This window comes from Heteronotia binoei, chromosome 7 (genome assembly GCF_032191835.1).
Source record: "Heteronotia binoei isolate CCM8104 ecotype False Entrance Well chromosome 7, APGP_CSIRO_Hbin_v1, whole genome shotgun sequence".
Classification (NCBI taxonomy): domain Eukaryota; kingdom Metazoa; phylum Chordata; class Lepidosauria; order Squamata; family Gekkonidae; genus Heteronotia; species Heteronotia binoei.
This window is the reverse complement of record NC_083229.1, coordinates 46,650,356-46,672,549: the sequence shown is the minus strand read 5'-3', so window position 1 is coordinate 46,672,549 and position 22,194 is coordinate 46,650,356. Positions and strand designations below refer to the sequence as shown.

Genomic DNA, 22,194 nt, shown 5'->3' with positions numbered 1-22,194 from the left:
GAACTCTCTTGGAGTTCAATTATGCTTGTCACACCCTTGCTCCTGGCTCCGCCCCAATGTCTCTTGGCTCCACCCCAAAGTCTCCTGGCTCCACCCCCAAAGTCCCCAGATTTTTCTTTAATTGGACTTGGCAACCCTATCCCAGAATGATAAAAATAAATAAACAAACAAAGGTTAGAGTCCGGAGTGGGGGATCCCTTTATATTACATGTTCAAGAAGCCCCAAGATTCTTCTTCAAGAGAAACCCTCAACATTTAAACAACTATTTCCGCTTTCTATTTGAACGCGGACGCAACATATCCTGCACACTTGGGAGGAGCCGCTCTGTCTCCTCCCTGCGTTCACGGTATGCCCTGTTCGGCTCTCTCTCTCTCTCTCTCTCTTTCCCTTCAACCGGAAGCTGGGAGTGGGGGGGCTATAGGTGGCTGACTCTACCGGACGTCAAGCACTTCTCGCGGGCGACCACCCCAACGGTTCTTTCTTGCCCATTGCCCAAAGCAAACATAAAGCCGCCGCTTTCTCCCGTCGTGCCTTTCGGCGCCGTTAGCCCGGCACAGGGAGGAGGGATTTAAAGTTAATGGCGGCATGTTCCGCGGCAAAGGCTGGGAGGCAGATAGAAGAGAAGTATGGCAGAGCCTTGTGCAGAAGCGAGGGAGCTCAGCCTCATGGATCGACGCATCAAGAGGTGAGTGGCTGAAAGAAGCGTTGACAGAATGAAGAGCTGTCTTAAACGGTGGTAAAAGTTTACACGCGGGATCTGATTGTCTCTCTCATCCTCACGCTTGCATTTTTATCCCGCTTTTCCTCCAAGGAATTCAGGGTGGTGTATAATGTGGTCCCCCACCCCCTTATTCGTATGGGATGCCCAGTCTCTGTTCTGAAATATGGAGAGTTTGACACGATGTTAAACTGAGTATGTCATCCCCATTTATTTCGTTCCATTGTTTATAAGTGTGAAAGAACCATGTCCTAATTAGAGGGACAGGCGTTCGTTTTTGTTCAGTGTCCATGAATATGTGAATAAATTATAAAAGATACTCTGAGCATTTGCAGAATGATTTGTGTTATGTTTGTAATTGTATCTTATGCATACTGTATTAAAAATCTTAAGTACCTTAGGTGAGTCCTTTCTTGAAACATTTATTTTTAAATTAATTTTTTTTCAGACTCTGAGTAATCAAATATTTGTCTGAATTGGGGTACAGGGTATTGTAATGATGTATATGTGCTTTGAAAACTTGGATTGTGCTAAGAATTGTGTAGTATGCTGTGATTCTTGAGTTTCTGAAATAACTGATGTCTCAGTGCCTCATGTCCTTCATTTGTAGTTTGGTGGAAATACCTTTCAGTTCAGAACTCCACACACTCAACTTGCACTGCAACCAGATCTCAAGGATTGAAAGACTTGACCACATGTTGAATTTACAACACCTTGATCTATCATCCAATTGCATACATCGGATTGAAGGACTGAGTTCTTTAATTAACTTGCGAACTTTAAACTTGTCTTGTAACTTGATAACAAAAGTTGAAGGTTAGTTTGTGGTGGGATTGTTACTGTCTTTGTTGTGAATGTTGCTCACAAACATCTAAAAGCTCTGTTCAAGAAAGCTTGCAAAACTTGTGCTATTCAATTTTATTTTATGCTTAATTATCCATATTACTAGGGAAGCTACATGAAGCTTGATGTTAAGCTCACCAGATTTTGAATATCAATGATAATTTCTGTGCCTCTTCTAAAATCTTGATATGGGGGGCGGGGGGAAACGTTATTTCTTTGTCCATTCCCTGTTGTATCTATGTAGTGGTGTATGTGTAAAGTGCCATCAAGTAACAGCCAGCTTGTGGTGACCCCAGCAAGGCAAGTGAGAAGCAGAGGTGGTTTGCCATTGCTTTCCTCTGCAGAGTCTTCCTTGGTCTATCTTCCCAGTACTGACTGCTTAGCTTTTGAGATCTGATGAGATCGGGCTATACCATTCCACCCTCCCTTCCCTTCTATGTAGTTACTTCCTGCAAACATGTATGTGCCTCAATGGACTTCGGTTTATAATAATGTTTTTTAAATGTTATTGCCCAAAACTCTTTGTTATTTTGACTACAGTAGACTGCTACAATAAGTCTTTACTTTTTCTTCTTGTCCAGGACTGGAAAAGCTATTCAACTTAACAAGATTGAATTTATCTTATAACCGCATACATGATCTTACAGGTAGGGTAAATTAGTATAAACCTCTAATGTGCTTGATGAAGAAACCTCTAATGTGCTTGATCTGGGAACTTAGATCCTGCTTGCTGCCTACTGCAAAGAAACTAGTTAATCATGTGTGTATTTTTCATGGGGATAATGATGCAATGATACTCTGAAGCCTCAATTATAAGCATATTCTAGGGAGGAAGTCCCATTTAACACAATAGGATTTAATTAGGTGTATACATGCTCGTAGTTATTCAAGAGCTATATTTATTCAGTCCAGGTCAAAACTAAGGATCATATTCAGTTAAAATAAATGCATTGTTTCATCTGAGATCTTTGAGTTTAAATAAACAAAGTCTCTTAAGATAAGTTTTCCTGAGGTGGGAAATCCAAAGCGCCCCCATGGTGGAAAGGAAGGAAGGAAACTAATGCTTGCTGCCATTTAATAGTGTATCCAACTTTGCTGTTTCTGCCTTTTTCAGACTAATGCATCAATTGGTGCTGCTGTGTAGTTATACTCTGTTTTACAAATAAAATACTTATGGAGTCTTTTTTACACAAGAGTTCATTCTACATAAAATTTAGTTGAAGAAAGACCAGTTTTTGAATTATGATGATGGTCTCCCTTAAAATGTTTAACAATTTTTGTCTAATTATTTTTCCAGGGCTGTTATGTCTTCATGGAACCAATTACAAAATTAGCCATCTTGAACTTCACAGCAATTGTATAAATAATGTTAACCACTTACTCCAGTGCTTGACTGGATTACAGTACCTGACCCACCTTACTTTAGAGAAGAATGGAAAAAGTAATCCACTTTGTGCCAGAGCAGGTAAGAACTGTGTTTACAATATAGCTGCTTAGCATGCTTGTGTTTTCCTGAAGATATGCTAGATTATTATTAGCTATTCAATAAGAAGTAGTGCCTTTTAAAGTGATGCTGCGTTGAAAATAATTTTCAGTAATCTATGGTATCCTTCTATAGATTCTTTAAGAATAAACACAATATCTGTTTTTAAGATTACAGAGAAATCCTCCTCCAGGCTTTACCCCAGCTAACTACTCTAGATGGCAAGAATATATTTGGTGAACCAGTAGACATTGTGGAAGCAAATCCATCAGATCTGATGAGCTTTGAAAACCTTTTGGACTGCTTGGCTTCATCCCATTCACCCACAGATGAAGAGGAGGTGTGACTATTATTTATTATGTCTAAAACATAAAAGCACAATTTATGCTTCCCTATACTATTTATGTTTTTTGTCATTTTTAAATAGGCTTGTGTTAATTTACCCGTGATAACACCCCGTATTGACCAGGTGTTAGCTCATTTTCGCCAACGTACAAGTATGCCATCTTGGCCTACAACTAGTGCTTCCACTGAGCTGGTATCCTCTTCAGAGCCAGAAACAATGAAACTTGCCAACGACTTATACAATGATGTGAGGATTAAAAAATTAGAGGATCAAATATCACATCTATTGGAAAAGGTAATAGGTTTAAGGAGCAATGTGCTCTTTAATCAAACTTGGTAATCTTTAAAAAATGTTATGTATTTACAAGTCTGATACACTTGGCCAAATTAAATTTAACCAGCATGCTAGAATGTGCTCCAGTATGCAGGTAATTTTTGCAGACTTTTTAGAATTCCTTGGCAGACAAGTTGATTAGGGACAAGAGAGCCCACATGGGGACAGCAAAATAAAAATCCAATTTTTTTTTTAAAAAAAAATTCTAGTCTGACTTAAACAAAACCAGAAAAAACATACAAATAGATCTCGGAATGCTGTTTTTATTCCTGTGATTTGACCCAGACGGAAAGGCAACAAGGTCTTTAGTTCTACATATTCTGTGTCATTCATCTTGCAGTCTCTGGATGACAATTCTGCTAGTATACTTGTTTAATTTGTACCAGTCTACAATTAAACAGGAGAGGACAGTTCAGCTTACTGTTACATAGCTATGTACTATATTTGTCATGATTCATGTAGTTAGCACACATGTATTGAAACCGAAAGACATTGTTTATTTTGATTTAAGAGATTTCAAAGCTTGCTTTCCACTTAACAAGATCCTCAGTGGCTAACAAGGAAAAAATGCAAAAGTAGCATATAAAGCACACAACATTAAACTGCAGTGGTAGAATCTGCAGCAATTTCAGAACCTTGGCAGTGCTGTACCCAGTCAGTGTTCCCTCTAAACTGAGTGAGTGTGAGCTAACTCACAGGTTCTTTAGCCTCTGGCTCACACATTTTGTCTTAGCTCAGGGAAAATGGCCCCATAGCAAACTAATTTATGCAGTAGCTCACAGTTTCAATGCCAGTAGCTCACAAAGTATAATTTTTGCTCACAAAACTCCATATATTGTACCAAATATATAATCCAGACTGGATGGTTTATAGGGATCATCTAATCTCTCTTTTTGGGAAATTAGGGTTGACAACCAAAAAGGCCCCCCCACATGTTCTGATCAACCTTACTTTACTTTACCCAGACATCTTCAAAGGTATAGAACATGCTATAGTAGTCTAATCCTAGGTGTTAACTGCCAAGTTGGCTTTCTCCATATGCTGTTTGCCTGTGATTTGGAGGTTTACCATGACTGTACCATAAAAGTATAAATTTGCCTGTGAAAAACTGTAGGGTTTTTTAATCCCCATTTTCCCCACTTGGTTGCCTCTGTATTTACCTTTTAATGATCTGATCTGTGACTTCTTTTCTGATAGTGTGGCCTAGACTCCACTTGAAACAACATAATCCCTCTTAATACAAATTAATAGTCTTTAGAGTGCAGTGTGAATTGCATACTTGTAAGTCTGGTTCAAAAACACTGAAGCTCATAAAGTGTTGATAAGCATAAGCTTGAGAACCACAAATACTGAACTTTGCTGCTTCAAAAGAGGTTTTGGAATTAATACAGTTGCACGGATTATTCAGTTCTAAATGACTTCCAGTATAATTTACCTCTTTCACTCTACAGACCTTTATGTCTAAAGCTGATGGATCTGACACTCAATTAGGACAAGCAGCACTGTGGATTCTGAATCAATTCTCTTATTTCTAGGTGTTGGACTCTTCTGCAAAAAGCAGCACTGATGTGAATGTTCTTAAGGCAAAAAGAGATACAGATCTCACTTCAGGGAGTGATGGTGAAAAAGAAAACAGCAGAAAGGTGGCAAAAAGAAGCAAAATCCCTAATTATCGTAAAGCTACTTTATCTACCAAACACCGTTCTCAGAGGAGCAAAGTCTTGGACAGGTACCTTCAGCTACAACCCCCACCCCCTGCAAACATGGGATGGGGATACTTGGGTGAACCTTGATAAAATGAAGGTAAATGTTCGTCTGTGAGAACTTTGATACTTATACATCTTGTCCCACATTGTTAACTTGGCAATCATACATGCACTGTAGAAAGTGGGGACCATGCAGAATTGTGAGGATGGGAATAAATGAAAGATCCCTCTTGCCTTATATAGAGTACTGTCTTGACTACCTGTAAATGTCTGCAATCCAGGACAACAGCCCTGTAATGCTGACAGTGAAGATTTTGTGGCTCAGTTAGCAAAAAGTTGCTTATGGTGCCCCATACCAGGAAGGTACAATGCTTGAAGAGGAGATTCTTATCTCTCTTTTTGTTGTACATGGGTCTGTGCACACACCCCATTCTCAGTTTGTTCTCACCCATAAAGTTAACTCTCTTTGTACAAAGAATATATGTATTCCAGTGTGATCATAAACTTCTGTGTCATTTTAGTAGAGAAGAGCGGGCTTCTATAAAATCAAAAAAATTAGATGCTCAAGTCAAAGAGGAAGAAGATTCCAGTTTACTTTCTGATGTACCAAGTCTGGAAGTAGTGGGGAAATCACCCAAGAAATTGATGACTGGGCGGAAGAGTCCAGTGAAAAAACTAAAAAGTTTAGATTCAAGTATTCCAGAAGAGTCAACTTACAAGGTACTTCTGGTTTTTTGGTCTGAGATAATGACTGCTTAGTTTTCAGAGATCTGCAGTAAATCTAGCATTAGTTTGAACAAAAGAAAATGAGAACAACTTCAGAACAAAACTGTCTTTATAGTGTTAGGGGGCTGATACTTCTTGTAATACAATACAAATATAAGATTTCCAAGAGCCTCATAGATTAAGATGCAGAGAGAGAATTTGGGAATCATGCTATAGTTCAGTGCCTTTTTTTGAGACCCAGAGTGTTGTTGAGAGCTGATGTGGTGTAGTGGTTAAGAGTAGTGGACTCTAATCGGGAAACCAGGTTCGATTCTCCACTTCTCCTCCACATGAAGCCTGCTGGTGACCTTGGGCAAGTCTCAGAACTCTCTCAGCCCCACCTACCTCACAAGATGCCTGTTGTGGGGAAAGGAAGGGAATGTGGTTGTAAGCTGCTTTGAGACTCTTTCAGGTAAAGAAAAACAGAATATAAAAAACTATTTTTCTGTGTCTACCATCTGACCTGCTTGTTTAAGGTCCTGAGTTGTTATTTACATTTAACTAGTTCTGAAGCACTTTTCTTTCTTTCTTTTTTTGTGCAGATAACACAACTAGTCTCTGATTTTGTTAAACCAATAACCTCACACCTCATCTTCTGTTCTTGACAGCAAAGCTGATTTTCACATTCTAGCATCTACTATGCCGATTTCATGTTACTATCTGGGTTCTTCTGTTCTTTTAGTGAAAAGATGTTTCTTAAGCTCTCTCTGCTTCACATACAAAAGAAATCTGTTAATGGGACTGATATAATGAAATAAACAGGCACAAATATCTAATAATGCATACTGTTAAGCAGAAACCCATGTATGAGGATTTTTAAAGAATCGAATTTGTCCTGACAATAATAGTTTTCTAGCAAGTTGTTTCCTAACCCTTACTGGCTTGGTTGCCTGTTTCAGCCCCAAACAACTTCCTAATAAGCTCAGTTCTTGCTGTTTTTCAGCTGTTTCTTGGGGTTCTTTACGTCCAAATATATGTGCTATGGCACTTCATAGCATCACTTGAAGCTTCACCTTTTTACAACTTTTACAATTTGGGTTCAATTTTCACCAGGATTATACACATATAGCAAATAGGGAGTTCCCATGATTAAATGATACAAAACATTTAATGCCAACTGAAAGCTGTCATTTCAAAGAGAAAAATTTATTGTTGTAGACTTTTTATCAGCAGTCCAGCCTCTATTCTGCTATTCTCTCTATTTCTTTAGAGAGGTGCAAAGCCTCCATTTACAGCCCAAAATGTACTGATGCAAACCAGACTCTAATTGTCTGTATTACTGAAAATTCCAATATCAATTCTTTACTTTATATGGCTTCATAGTTAGACATCCCAGAATACATTTCCGTCTTGGCTACTCACTGCCTTTTATTCTAATACTGCCAAGTGAAAAATAAATGTTTTGCCGTTAATAAGAAGACTGATGTACATGTATTTTCATTCTCCCTAGGAGATAAATGTATTACAGCTCTAGTTTTAGGACACTGGGGGTGGGGGGAAGGAAGGTTTGCTACAGATGCAAGAGAATAATCAAATTGTTCTGTATTTGTAGTTTCACTTGTGCTGTAATCTGATGGTTTTCCTTCTTATTCAGGCACTGATTCAAGAACTGGATCAGGAGCGTGAGAGGAGGTGGAAAGCTGAACAAGCTGAAAAGAAACTGAGAGAAAATATCAAAGAGTTGCAGAGCCATGCAAAAGAAGAAAAGGATATTCAAAGCATGGCTGTATACACTACAGACAGGTTAGGAACCAGCATGTAAATAATATTTTGTAAAAAGTAAACACAAAAATATGTTTACTCAGAACAAGAGGATTCTTTATTTTACCCTTTTTAAATAAAGTTTTGTCCATTCAGATCTGTGGGAATTGGTAGTGATGCTAAGCACATGAAATCGCCTTATACTGAATCAGACCCTTGGTCTATCAAAGTCAATATTGTCTAATCAGACTGGCAGGGTTTCAGGCAGAGGTCTTTCACATCACCTACTGCCAGATCTTTTAACTTGAGATGGTGGGGATTGAGCCTAGGGTATTCTACTGAGCCATAGCAGCTCTATTTGGAAATAATTCCTAAGGTTTTTAGTGGGACTAACTTCCGGGAAGATGTCGTTAGGATTGCAGCTGTAGCCATTAGACTTATTTTATGTACATTTAAGGGAGTTCACCATTAATGAGGTGAATGGTACACTTTTACTATTAAAGAGGGCCAGAAACTTGTTTTCTTCTTTAAAGAAAAATAGAATAGACTTGCTGAATTTTGTGACCACTTTCAAATGTTTTGTTGTCTTTGCTTGTGTGAAATCACAGAATGAGCCAAGTCACCATAATATAAGATACTTTATAAGTAGCTCAGAACTGAAAAGTTTCTCTACAATCACCTCTACAACTTGAGTGCAGCAATGCAGAAGGTGAATAAATGCCAGAGTCATGGCAGTATGGGGCTTCTGTACATAGAAGGTTGTGTTTGCTTCTACAGATTAATGATCTGCCAAACTAAATTATTTACAGCCCCGTCTCCTGAACTTTGAGCATTTTCCTGTTGACTTCTAACTTGGTCAAGTTTTAGTCCTACTACACTGTTGTGAATAAAAATCATTATTAGAGATGGGCAGATGACAAACATGATCACTTTTTAAAATCGGATTTTCTATCTTCCACTGAGTGTCCAGAATTAACAAGTATTTGTTTTTGGAACACACAACTGTACTTTTCCCAAAGATGATCTCTGCTTAGGCTCTTGTTCTAAATAATTAAACTAAAGGAAAAGATTGTGATGTACAAGTTTTGTGCACTACTTTATCAGGTTAAAAGAGCTGGTTTTGAGAGAGAGAAATGCCAAAACAAAACTGCAGGCTGACATTCAGCAACTAAGAGACGAAACGGAAAGCCTCCGTAAGGAGATAAATCAGTCTAAACAGAAAGAGGAGGATCAACAAAAGGCACAGCAGACATTAGAAGAAACCTTGTCCAAAATGGATACACAAAGGGTGCAACGGCAAGCTTCAGAGGTATAGGCTTTAATTCCAAGTGTTGAAGAGCTGAGGCTATTGGTGATGAGTGTCTACGGTAGAAAAGGCATGTTGGCAGATTGTTATCACGATTGTGATAAGAGATGCACTTGACCAAATTAGTTCCAACTGTCCAGACAGCCCTAATATCCCTTGCATATTTATTAGTTTTATGGAGTTTAATTTGGGGCAAGACCAGTTAGTTTGTGAATCACCAGTAAATATAGCCCTACCTTTGTATCTTTTGAGTGGTCAACGTTAACATAGACTAGTAGTACATATGTGGGCATGATGATGGCACATTTGCAGCTATATCCTAGTATATCCCCATTTGCTCTGAAATTCCCCCACATGACTATAAGGATATATGAATGCTTTACCACAGCCCCTGAATTATGAACCAGCCTTAACACTGAAAAGCTGATGAGTGGTATTGGTTAAATGTTTCTAAGCCAACCAGTGAAAGGTGTGTTTTACCCAGCAGGAGAGGCAATGAAGAAGAAAAGGCATTATGCATGGGATTGATACTGTTTTTATGCAGGAATTACAGTTCAGTATTGCATTTAACTGGCTTTTCTTAAATCAGAGTAGTAAAATAAATATATGTATTCCCTGATGTTCACTAAACACTAGAAAAGCAGCTTGTAGAGCTGTCCAGCATGATAATCATTTTGGTTTTTCCATGGCATTGGACCTAATAAATAATGAAAGCGGCAATTATAGCAGAATTTGTTGTTTTTGTACCAAAACTTAGTGGGTTGCAAGTCTGTTGCAGGCGATATAGGTGGGAGTCTTGTGATGATTTAAAGACAGTATGGCCATGTTTCCATTGTCTTCTTAAAACATGTTACAGATGAAACGAATTCAAGCTGCAGAACTTAAAGCTTCAGCAGCTGAGAGAGAAGTTCAGTTACTTCGAGTATCTCTTCGGCAGCAAAAAGAGAAGATGGAACAACTCCACGAAGTTCTTGCATTAAGAGAGCAGGAGCACAGGTAGGTATACTGAAACAGATTTATCTATTTAGTTTAAGATATTTATATATCCAGCTTTCTCCCAGGCATCTTAAGACTCAAGATGAGTCATAAATATACAAAGAGTTGTACGTTTGAAACTATGGTTAAATAAAAATAGGCAAAATTATCTTTTTCATACACCAAATTCTGTTGCTGAAAGATTGAACTTTTTAAGCATGACAGAGGACAGCTAGTATTTCTGTTTGTAGATGTATTGGTGGACCACAGAACCAGCTCTTCTATGTATACTGTAGGAGCCATTTCTCATGACCCAACAAGTCAACATAACCCCTGTTCTCTGAAAGCTTATCCACTATCATTTGCAGACATTCTTTTTTTCCCTTTTAAGGTATAGTGCAAGTACCTTGTTGAACAACACTAGAGAAGAAGGTAGTGTTCAAGCACAAATTGTTGGTTGTAAATGAAGAATTTGCCATTCATTCTTGTACCCTAGTTCATTTGAGGTCTTAAGCACTACCTTGTTTCCCCTTCAGGGCATATAAGGATAAAGTCTTTATTTTTCTTAATGTTTAATTTCTTGTTTGTCTTGTAATCTTAGAAAGGAACTAGAAGCTAGAGTTAGCTTAAATGGCTCAGAATTCCAAGATGCTGTGGCTAAAGAAGCTGCTAAAGAGCAACAGCGACATGAACATCATATTAAAGAACTAGAGGGTAAAATTAATTTCTTACGCAAGAATTATAAAGATCTAGAAGACGAATTTCGGATTGCGTTAACAATTGAAGCCAAAAGGTTTGCAGAGGTAAGCAATGGGAGGGGGATAAATACTTAGGAATTGCTAGTGCTGTTAAAAGCGGCTTTATTCCTTTCTTTTCTGTAGGAATAAAATTGAAATGATCATTTTCCCAGCTCTTTTGGTTAAAAACCTACTACTATTGAACTGTGATTAAATGCCTCACATCTATGGGTTCATCCTGTGAGTCTGTTCTACTACTGGTAATTATCTCCTCTGGTGCAAGGAGCCTTCCCTACACCAGTACATCTTCAAGAGGCTGTTCAACAAGCAACCTGATATTCCTAAAGTACAAAATTAATACTTAATTTTCAACACAGTATGTTCTCCAATACTTACTTTGTTTCTGTTTTCCTAGACTTGCTACACTGTATTTTATTCCAGAAATTAAGAGACATGGAGTTAATCTTAATAAACAGTATTTTTTTCTATAATAGGTTAAAGAAGCCTTTGATAATGTCGCTACTGAGATGGCAGAACACAGGCATGCTCTTATTCAGTCTCAACAAAAAGAAAAGAAGTCTGCCACTCTGATCCAAGAGCTAACATCCATAGTGAAAGAACAAAAAACTAAGATCACGGAGCTGGTCAAATTGAAACAGGAAACAACATTTAACTGGAAAGTATGAATCTGCAGGGGGTTTTAAGTAATGTTTTGCATGTTTTCTGTATTGCATTCTGTCTTACATTAATATCTACTGAGAAGATAAGTAATAACACTTTACAAATGAGTGTTAACTTTGTAATCACATTTCCAGCCACCAGGCTGGTTTGAAGGGTGTGTATATTTCTAGATTTCTCTTTTGCTACATCTTTACTAACAAAGGCTTTGCTATTACAAACAAAGCTCATACCCTGAATAAATGTTGCTGGTCTTAAAGGTGCCACTGGACTCAAACTTTATTATATATTCCTTTAGTAAATTATAAGGTAATGGAGTAACTTTTTAGAGAGAGATTAATTAAAGTTTTCCCCTTTTTTTGCTTTGTAGAGTCGAATCCGAGCACTTGAACACATGGTAGAAGACGATAAACAGAAGACTATTCAACTTGAGCTTCTTCAACAAGAAAAATCCAAACTTATTTCACAGATAGCAGCCCAAGAATCTGTAATTGATGGATTAAAAGCTGAAAGAAAAATTTGGGGACAAGAGCTGGCGCAACAAGGTAAATTAGTAGTAGAATTCTTTGGAAATGGCTAAAGGCTGTTACGATCTTAGACTGGAAAGTAATACATGAAATAACCAATGTGCCTTGTTTTAGTTTTGGTGAATAATTAACTTGAAATCTCTTAGTTGCATGTGTAAGAATTCACAGTGATTTTGTAATAGGTGAGACAATGGTGGTAAGCCCCATATCCTTGTACCCTTTATGTCAGTGGATTCCAACTTAGATTTCTTTTCAGTTTCTCCAAAAGAGGTAGCAACTGTTGCATAAAAACCTGTTTTGTCAGGGTTGGTCCATCTATTAGGTGCATCTAGGCATCAAAGGTGAAGGAGCACCAAAACCAACCTGTTACTTTTTTGTTCAGCCCATGGTGTTGGGGTCTGTTGCAGCAAGTGGCAGCCTAGGGTGTTCCTCCCTCCTCTCTGCTGAGGGGGTTAGACCAAGGGTGGGCCTGGATAGCCCAGGCAAGCCCAGTCTTGTCAAATCTCAGAAGCTAAGCAGGGTCAACTCTGGCAAGTACTTGGATGGGAGACCTCCTTGGAATACCAGGAATCAGGAGGTTGGGGCAGGCTTTATTCAGCCACCTCCCTGAATATTCTCCAGGCCCCCAGTAGGGATCAGTCAGCAGAGGTTGCTGTGACTTTCACACACACATACTTGCATGTGTACACATGCACATATTAAAAAAAATTAAAACCCCAAAGTTGCATCTGACTTGGAACAACCACTTGGAGTTTCCAAAGCAAGAGATGTTCAGAAGCAGTTTGCCATTTCCTGCCTCTGCTTAATGATCCTGGCATTCATTGGTGGTCTCCCATCCAAATGCAGACCAGGACTGATCCTACTTAGCTTCTGAGATAGATGAGATCAGGGTAGTCTGGCCCATCCAGGTCAGAGCTATAAGTTGTGTTCTTCCTAAAATATTTTAGAAATGGAACAGAAGGTGGTGGGTTGCTTGCCTTACCATGTAGTTTAATCTTATGCAGCATAAATATTTACAGTACTCAAAATACCAAATCTGTCTTGGTGTCTTCCCTTCTCCCCAGGAGCTTCTCTTGCTCAAGATAGAGGAAAATTGGAAGCCAAAATAGAAGTCCTAACTAGTGAGATTAAGGCTCAGAAGAAAGAAAATGAACATAACCAAGATACGTTGAAGATCAAGTCTAAAATAATGGATGATCAAACAGAAACCATTAGAAAATTAAAAGTAGTGAGTGTTCCATATTGACTCTTATAGTGATATGAGAAAATAGGTACAGGGCATAATTGTAAAGGTTTATTTAATAAATTGTTATTCTGCTTTTCCTATTGAAGTGGTTTCTTACAGATGATATAAAGATGATAAAAACATTTTTAATAAGAAATTTCAGAAAATTAGGCATTTTTAGAAAATTAGAAGTTCTGTTCTGTGTGCTTTCCTAAAGAGTAGCAAAGATGTCATGGCTCTGATTTCACTGGGCGGCTAGATCGGTAGGAGCAGGGCTGTCCCAGATTTCAGCCCTTCTTTGGAAAAGATGGCTTCTTGGGAGAAGCAGAGCACTCTAGTAGGCTTATAATCAGAGAGGCAGCCCAGTAAGTTAGGTGGGTCCTAGATCGTATAGGGCTTACTTTAGAATGTTACCTTTTTATGTCAATAGCTTATTCATTATCACTTCTTTATTTCCAGAAATGGCTTGGTGCTTAAACAGCTACATGAAAGGCTGAAATACAGTCGATGAAATCTTCTCTGTCCTTGCATGTTTATAGGGAAGGTTGTACTTACTGAGTTTCTACACATCCTGTAGCTGTCAGTATGTGGACCCTCTCAGAGTTTTAGTTAGGCAAAGAGCTTGATAATAATCTGACAAAAATCTTGAAGATTCTGTAATAATAACCTGACAGAAAACTTGAAGATTCTGAGTAAAAATATTGGTATCCATAGGAATGCTAGATGGTGGAAGTTTCACTTAGTTGACCCTAAATATGGTAGATCTCATAAGTGCTCTGATAGATTCAAAGTGTTTACCATTTCCTTTGCTTGGCTTTTTTAAACAAATGTAAAAGCCTAGTGTTTCTCCATTTGTCTCATGAATCTCTTCTTTCTACAAACTAACTCAAGCTGGACAAACCTTGACTTATATGTATAGACCTTTTTTGCTTTTACATTTCATCATATAATAATATTAGCATTCCAAATATCCTAGCCCCTAATCACCTGATTCCATTTGATTGGAGGGGAGATTTAGGAACTGTTATTAGATTTTCAGAGTTAATTTATGACTTCAAATTTGAAGCTTAGTTTTGTTTTCTCATTTTTAAATTAATGTATCCGTTCCCCTGCTCTGAAGGTTTTTTTCCCTTTAATGAGCTACAGAAAAGATGTAGCCTACATCTAGTTTGATTTGCTATACTACATCAGAATCCTATGATTATGTTGTGACTAGATACAGCTTAGCAAAAGGTAGTTGCAACCAAGCCCCATTGAAAGCAATGAGATAATTTAGACCTAATGTTTACAGCAGATGAGATGGTCTGGGCTGCACCAAATCAGGTTACAGGCGTAGTCTCCTATAATTTAACAGTGCTTTTTTAGAACCATAGCAGGCCACGCTACAGCGCTCCCTGATGTATAGTTTCTATGCGCAAGGAAATTGTTTTTAATGGAGGGTGTATTGATTTCTCTGCTGTCCTTGTGGTCTGTGTTTCAGTTGTGTTCAGTGTGTCTTAACACTGAACTAAGGCAGTATTTTATTTTTCAGTCACTTTTAATCTCTTCCTCCTATGACAGATTCACTGTGACAATCAGAAACTGCCAAATTTCTTAATTGTTCAATCCCAATACGTTATTAAGGTATGAGAAACAGTTCAATCCCAATATGTTATTAAGATATGAGAAACAGTGTATAAGGAATCTTTTGGCAAGGTAATACTATGCTTATGAAGTCACTGAACTCTTATACCCCAGTAAGAAAAACTTATTCACTGTTGTCTTTTTTCATTCACACAATAGGGTACAGATTGATGAAGAATTTTGTTTTTAAGGCCTTACAGGAACGAGATGAGCAAATAAGAAAGCATCATGAAGAGAGTAAGGAAATGGAGAAGAGATTTCAGATACAACTAGAAGAAAGAGATGCACACTTGGAAGAGCTAATGGAAAAGTTAGAAAGGCAAAATGAGAGGAAAGAAGAACTAAAACAGCAGTTGCAACAAAAAGATACAGAACTTGAAGATACCAAGAAAGCTTTCAGGTGCTTACTTAGTAACCTCATATGCACATGTTTGGTATGTTACAGACTATATTGTAGTTGTAGTTTATTTATTATTGTCAATGACAATATTCAAGCATACAACACGATAAAAACATAGTACTATAATAGCTAAAAGTGTGACATTAAAAATACAAAGGATCATTTTTCATGAATAAAATAAACCAGTCGTAATATTTCAAGAATTTTTTAAAAATAATAATATATTAATCTAAAAAAATAAACTCTAAATGAGAGAGGAGAAAACATATTAAACAGATCTATTGGCCGCTGTACACTTTGATCACTTGAGCACAAAACTTTGCTGTTACCTTAGTGATAGGTGAAATTCCAACTATCTGTCAGCACTACCAGTCCATCCAAAAAAGGAAGGATTGTCTGATTTCTAATTTCTTTATAAAAAGGACAATGATAAAAACGTGTCCCAATGTTTCCACCTTGCCAAGGGAGCAGGGACAGAGCCTTTCAGGATGTATCTTTTTGTATCTCCCTTCTAAATACCAATGATGGCATAACATCACATCTTACCAAGGTAAAAGCCCTCCTGTGGGGAGGAAAATCTAAAGTTTTAAGATATTGGGCCACTGTCATGGAGTATCTAAATTTTGCAGGAGCCATAAAGTTTGGAGTTTTTGTTAGGTCTTGTGTCACTCCATGTCACAGATGCTTTGTTTAATTATAGATTTAACGTGATCAATGTTCTGTAACATTAGAACACCAGTTAAAAGGCCCATGGTTTCTAGACTACCCTCAACTAAGTGTGACCATCTTAGCTGGTGGAAATCTTGTGTTATTAAGGAAAGAAGGCCTTTTGAATTTCTGTGTATCTTAAGCCACTGAAAAGCAGAGGTCAACAAGATTCTCACCTCAATTCTCATTTGTCCTCTTCAGGGGTTCAGGAGTTTCTTAAAAGCAAAATACTGAAAGCGCAATCACAGACGATTCTTATGAGAAGAAAAAAAAGCCGAGTTGGCTCCATAAACAGCTCTCTAAAGACTTGAGAAAGAAAAAAGACTCCTTTAGGAATTGGAAAGAGGGCCTTATAACCAAGGATGAATATAAACAAATCACAAGTGCTTGTAGAGAAAAAGTTAGGAAAGCTAAAGCTTAGAATGAGCTTAGGCTGGCCAAAAATGCTAAAAACAACAAAAAAGGGTTCTTATATTCAGAGTAAGAAAAAGAGCAAAGACATTGTAGGCCCACTGCGAAGGCAGGAAAGTGAAATGGTAACGGGTAATGAAGAGAGGGCAAAACTGATCAATTCCTACTTTTCCTCAGTCTTCTCTTCTGAGGGAAATGGTGCTCAACATGGCAAAAACAACAATATAAGGAGGGTATAAAGTTCCAACCTAGGATCAACATAGGGGTAGTACATAAACATCTAGTTTTTTAAATGAATTAAGTCCTCGGGGCCAGATGAACTGCATCCAAGGATTCTAAAAGAGCTTGTGGATATAATTTCTGAGCCTCTGGCTATTATTTTTGAGAATTCTTGGAGAACAGGAGAGGTGCCAGAAGATTGGAGGCGGGTGAATGTTGTCCCCAGCTTCAAGAAGGGGAAAAAAGAGGATCTGGGTAACTACAGACCCGTCAGCTTGGCTTCTATACCTGGAAAAGTTTTAGAACAAATAATCAAACAATCGGTCCTGGAACATTTAGAAAGAATGGATGTGATTACTAAGAGCCAGCATGGGTTTCTCAAGAACAAGTCATGTCAAACTAACCAGATCTATTTTTTTTTTTTGAGAAAGTGACTACCTTGCTGGATCAGGGGAATGCTGTAGACGTTGTTTATCGAGATTTCAGTAAGGCTTTTGATAAGGTTCCACACACTATCCTTTTGACAAGTTGGTAAAATGTGGTTCGGATCCTGTTACCATTAGGTGGATCTATAACTGGTTGACAGATTGCACCCAAAGAGTGCTTGTGAATGGTTCCTCATCCTCTTGCAGAGGAGTGACAAGTGGAGTGCCTCAAGGAGTCCTGGGTCCTGTTTTGTTCAACATCTTTATAAACGATTTGGATGAAGGAATAGAGGGAATGCTTATTAAATTTGCCAATGATACTAAATTGGAAGGGGTTGCAAATACAGTAGAAGACAGAAACAGGATACAGGATGACCCTGACAGGCTGGAAAACTGGGCTAAAACCAATTAAATGAATTTTAACATGGATAAATGTAAAGTTCTGCATTTTGGTAGGAAAAATCCCATGCATAGTTATAGGATTGGGGAGACTTGTCTGGGCAGTAGTATGTACGAAAGGATCTAGGGGTCTTAGTGGATCATATGGTGAACATGAGTCAACAGTATGATGTGGTGGCTAAAACGGCAAATGCAATTTTGGGCTGTATCAACAGAAGTATATTGTCCAGATCATGTGATGTGATAGTATCGCTTTACTCTGCTCTGGTAAGACCTCACCTGGAGTACTGTGTTCAGTTTTGGGCACCATATTTTAAGAAGGATATAGACAAGCTGGAACAGGTCCAGAGGTGGGTGACAAAGATGGTGAAGGGTCTGGAGACCAAGTCCTATGAGGAAAGGTTGAAGGAGCTGGGCATGTTTAGCCTGGAGAGGAGGTGGCTGAGAGGTGATATAATCACCATCAAGTACTTGAAGGGCTGTCATATAGAGGATGGTATTGAATTGTTTTCTGTGGCCCAGAAGGTAGGACCAGAACCAATGGGTTGAAATTAAATCAAAAGAGTTTCCAGCTCAACATTAGGAAGAACTTCCTGACCATTAGAGCGATTCCTCAGTGGAACAGGCTTCCTCAGGTGGTGGGCTCTCCTTCCTTGGAGGTTTTTAAACAGAGGCTAGATGGCCATCTGACAGCGATGAAGATCCTGTGAATTTGGGGTAGGTATTTGTGGGTTTCCTGCATTGTGCAGAGGGTTGGACTAGATGACTCTGGAGGTCCCTTCCAACTCTGTGATTCTATGTTTCTAAGTGAAGAAGGGAGTTAGGAACACCAAGGGGGACCTGTAAATGCCACAAAGAAATTAAGATTGCATTTTTTCAAAGGAATGTAGACTAGCGGCCCAAATACAAAAAAAGGTGCCATAGAGAAGTTGAATTATTACTTTGGTTGAAAAAGCTTCAGTGCAGCAGGTACATAGGGTCCCCCTTTGGAGTGAAAGAATCTCAAAATTGTGCTTTCTCTGCCTTTTGGCTAAAGTCAAGTGTAGTGTGCAGACCAGGGGTAGAATTCTAGCAGGCGCTCCTTTGCATATTAGGCCACACACCCCTGATGTAGCCAATCCTCCAAGAGCTTACAAAAAAGAGCCTTGTAAGCTCTTGGAAGATTGCTACATCAGTGGTGTGTGGCCTAATATGCAAAGGAGCTCCTGCTAGAATTCCACCCCTGGTGCAGACTATATTGAAATGAGCTGGGAAACATGCTTATGATCCTACATGCACTTTACAAGCACTTTTAATGCTCGTAAAGTAAGGAAAATGTTTTCTTTGCACTAATGTGAATAATTTTTGAAGCCATTCTGATCATGCCCATTTGTTTCAGTGCAATGAATAAGAAGTGGCAAGATAAAGGAGGATTATTAAGCAAGCTGGAAGCACAGGTTAAACAAATGAAAGAAAATTTTGATATAAAGGAGAAACGCCTGATTGAAGAAAGAGACAAAAGTCTTCAAACTCAGAAGTAAATAGAAAATGTGTTAATGTGTGTGTCTTTTTTCCCTATGATTTGGGGAAAACCCTGAAGCTTGAGATGAGGCCTTGCCTCAGAAGAACAATGAGACTGCTTCAACTCTGGAGGTTTATCCAGTTTGCAGAATCAAGCATAAACTAGACATATAGGGAATGGGGGTTAGTAAAAAGTGCTAACAGTTGGCTTGTTAAGCAGGAAATTAAAAAGGGCCACTTTTTACTTTTAGAGATAGGAATTCTTTCACTTTGTTCAGCACATTATGAATTTCCAGTATGGTTAATTTGGACATAAAGTTTATCTGCTGGAATTCAATAAGTTTCTGGTGTTGTACCACCACCACCCCAATTTGGAAAAGTAGGCAGGTTCAGGAATTTTACAGTCCAGTACAACAGCATCTTGATCATAGTGTCAAGTGAACATTCCTGTAGTAAAAGCTGATGTTTTTTGTAAATTTTTCTCTAGATGATTGATAAACATTCAAATTTGTTTTCTTCCTCACATTATTTTCCTCTCTTCTTTACTGCATAAACACAAAGTTTTCAAAGTGAGGCTGCTTCACAAACAATGCTGCAACCATAAACATTGTTAAGAATAATGTCTGAGGCATGGACAAGTTACTACAATGCACCCACAGAAACGGAATATTCTTGAATGTAATTTATGATGTGTGTGTAATACATTTTTTTCTTTAGTATTGATACAGTATTGCAGTGTTATTGAAAAGATTTAAAGTTTCCTCTTGTGTTTAGGGCTACAATGGAAAAGCTTCATTCTGTTGATGATGCTTTCAGAAGGCAACTTGAATCAACTTTAGCAAGTCATCAAGCAGAACTACTGCAGTTAGCAAATGAAAAACAACAGCAAATCGTAGCAGCAAATGAAAAGGTGATAGATAACTCTGAAGATGTTCAACTATGCAGTTCACCTTCTCATCCCTCAGCTAAATAAGAAAGTCAGTTAGGATTTTTGTTGGCTGGTAAACTGTAGTTGAGTTAAGTGTCACTCAGCTGCTGGGGTTGTTACAGATGTATACTTGCTCCAGATACTGAAGTTATGACTTTGAATTTGTGGAATTTGTTTCCAACAGAGGGTGAAAACTTTACAGATCTTTTGAAAGCCCTGTAAAACATGATTAATTAGGAAAATGTTGAGAGGTTACAGTAAATTAGTGCTGTACCAAATGTGTTAGTATTGGGTGTTTAATTTTAAAGGAGAGGTTATTTTGTTACATTATCTTTCTAGTTAACTCTGGTCTTTAAATGCACATTTAACTAACAAAGTGAACCTTTTAATATAATAGACTTTGAACAGGTGGGGAAGCTTATTATTATGGATAGGCTTTTCACATACAGTTGGATGAGAATACCGCCACATTTTCATGCCTTCAAGCACTGTACTGTCTTCAGCTGATGTCAGAGCTTTGCCTTCCGTTCTATAAAACTTTGGGAAGGGGAAATGTATTCTATAGATTCATACTGTTAGGGAAAAGCTAGCAAGAAAAATGTTTCATTAATAGTGAAATAGTATATAATTGACATTTGCTTTCTCAAGACAGCAACATTGAGTGTAGTGATACATCAAAATTCAAAAGAAGGCTATTTATAGCATCTTTAAATTTAATTTCAGGTTTATCAGGTTGAAGAAGAAATGAGACAGTTACTTCAAGAAACAGCAAACAATAAAAAGGCCATGGAAGAGAAAATAAAACGACTTACAATTGCCTTGGGTGACATTCAACAAGTGCTCTGAATTACAGATCCTGACAAACCTATGTTGGTTTACCAAAACCAGTAAAAAAATCGACAGTATTCTTGACAGATGCAATCATGTTAGCAGTTATTTTTCTAAAGAGTTGTCTTGAAGGGAAAATGCTGCATGTTAGCTGACTTACCTTTGCACATAAATATGTACAGTATTTTCAAAATAAATAATTTTGTTAAACTTGTTAAGAAAATCACTTTGCATGGAAGTCATTTTTTGGGGGGGTGAGTGAACTGTCACTGAGAGGTTATATTTTGTGATGTTGATACTGAAAAGTGGGGGGGATCGATTCTATGAGCTTTGTATTGATTTTACAATTGGACATTTTATTTCATGTAGGACTAGGGTACTGAGCGGGGGGAGCTTTTGATAGTGTTGACATGATACTACACAATACTACAGCTGTCTGTACACCCTGAAAAATCATTCCTGAAGGGTGGAAGACCTCCAGGAACAGTGCAGTTGGAAATATAGATGGCTTCAATACAGGTTTTAATCTAATTTAATAGTTATTCCATCTGTACAAACTGTATATTAGAAACATTTCATTTCATTGATAATTGAAGAGCGGGATTGCCATCCTGACCCAGTTTTGACAGATCTTAGCTCAGCAACATTCCTTCTTGGAAAGAAATAAATTTTCCATCAGAATGAATAAAAGCTTACTACTGTATATTGTGATGAATTTGGACATGCACTATAATTCTTAAAAGTGCTAGTGTGGAGACAGTAGTATGGGAACAACAGAGGAGTTAATTTATTCCTGTAATGCGCTACTACCCATGCCTAGTCTTAATTTCATATTTGGGAAATTCAGTGTTGCAAATGTGCTAGTCAATGTTAAATGCTGCAGTCTTGAAACTTACATGTGAAGGACATATGCATTCACATGACACCAAAGCCATAGTGGTACAGTAGTTAAGAGCTGCAGATTCTAATCTGAAGGTCTGAGTTTTATTCTACCTTCCTTCATGTGAAGCCTGCTGGGTGACATTGGGCCAGTCATAGAACTTTCACCTGCCTCACAAGGTGCCTGTTGAGCAGAGGGGAAGGGAAAGGCGATTGCGAGCTGCTTGGAGACTCCTTAGGGTAGAGAAAAGCAGGATATAAAGACCAACTCTTCTGACACAAAGAGTTCTGCCCTTCACTTTGTTCATTCTGTTGCTGAACACTAAAGGGCGCTTCTCCTTCCTCACTTGCTTCGTTTGTAGGAAACGCTAGAACTATACAATGTACACTATGGCCCTATATTATTTTGGAGACTGTAAGGTACATGTGTACAGGGAGGAAGTTAATTACTGTAAGCTGTGTGTGTACAGGGAGGACTTTAGAACGAAAACAAAACAATTTGAGGGAAAGGCGCCCTCCTGAAAGGGGCT

At 38.1% G+C, this 22,194-nt stretch overlaps 1 protein-coding gene across 3 annotated transcripts; it reads left to right on the top strand.

Moving 5' to 3' along the window:
* Positions 1-306: 306 nt before the first annotated feature.
* On the top strand, positions 307-21,008 carry LRRCC1 (leucine rich repeat and coiled-coil centrosomal protein 1). 3 transcript variants are annotated; one of them, XM_060243552.1, is made up of 19 exons: positions 307-686; positions 1,330-1,535; positions 2,144-2,209; positions 2,860-3,027; positions 3,216-3,385; positions 3,473-3,685; positions 5,260-5,453; positions 5,952-6,150; positions 7,790-7,938; positions 9,001-9,205; positions 10,059-10,198; positions 10,779-10,980; positions 11,409-11,594; positions 11,963-12,137; positions 13,184-13,347; positions 15,159-15,367; positions 18,908-19,045; positions 19,804-19,939; positions 20,681-21,008. In XM_060243552.1, the coding sequence occupies exons 1-19, from the start codon at positions 628-630 to the stop codon at positions 20,801-20,803; spliced, it is 3,102 nt and encodes a 1,033-aa protein (XP_060099535.1). In that variant the 5' UTR covers positions 307-627; the 3' UTR covers positions 20,804-21,008. The 3 variants fall into 3 exon arrangements, with proteins under 3 accessions (XP_060099535.1, XP_060099536.1, XP_060099538.1); XM_060243553.1 differs by having other exon boundaries at positions 555-686; positions 5,955-6,150; XM_060243555.1 differs by lacking the exon at positions 3,473-3,685 and having other exon boundaries at positions 555-686.
* The last annotated feature ends 1,186 nt before the right edge of the window (positions 21,009-22,194 follow it).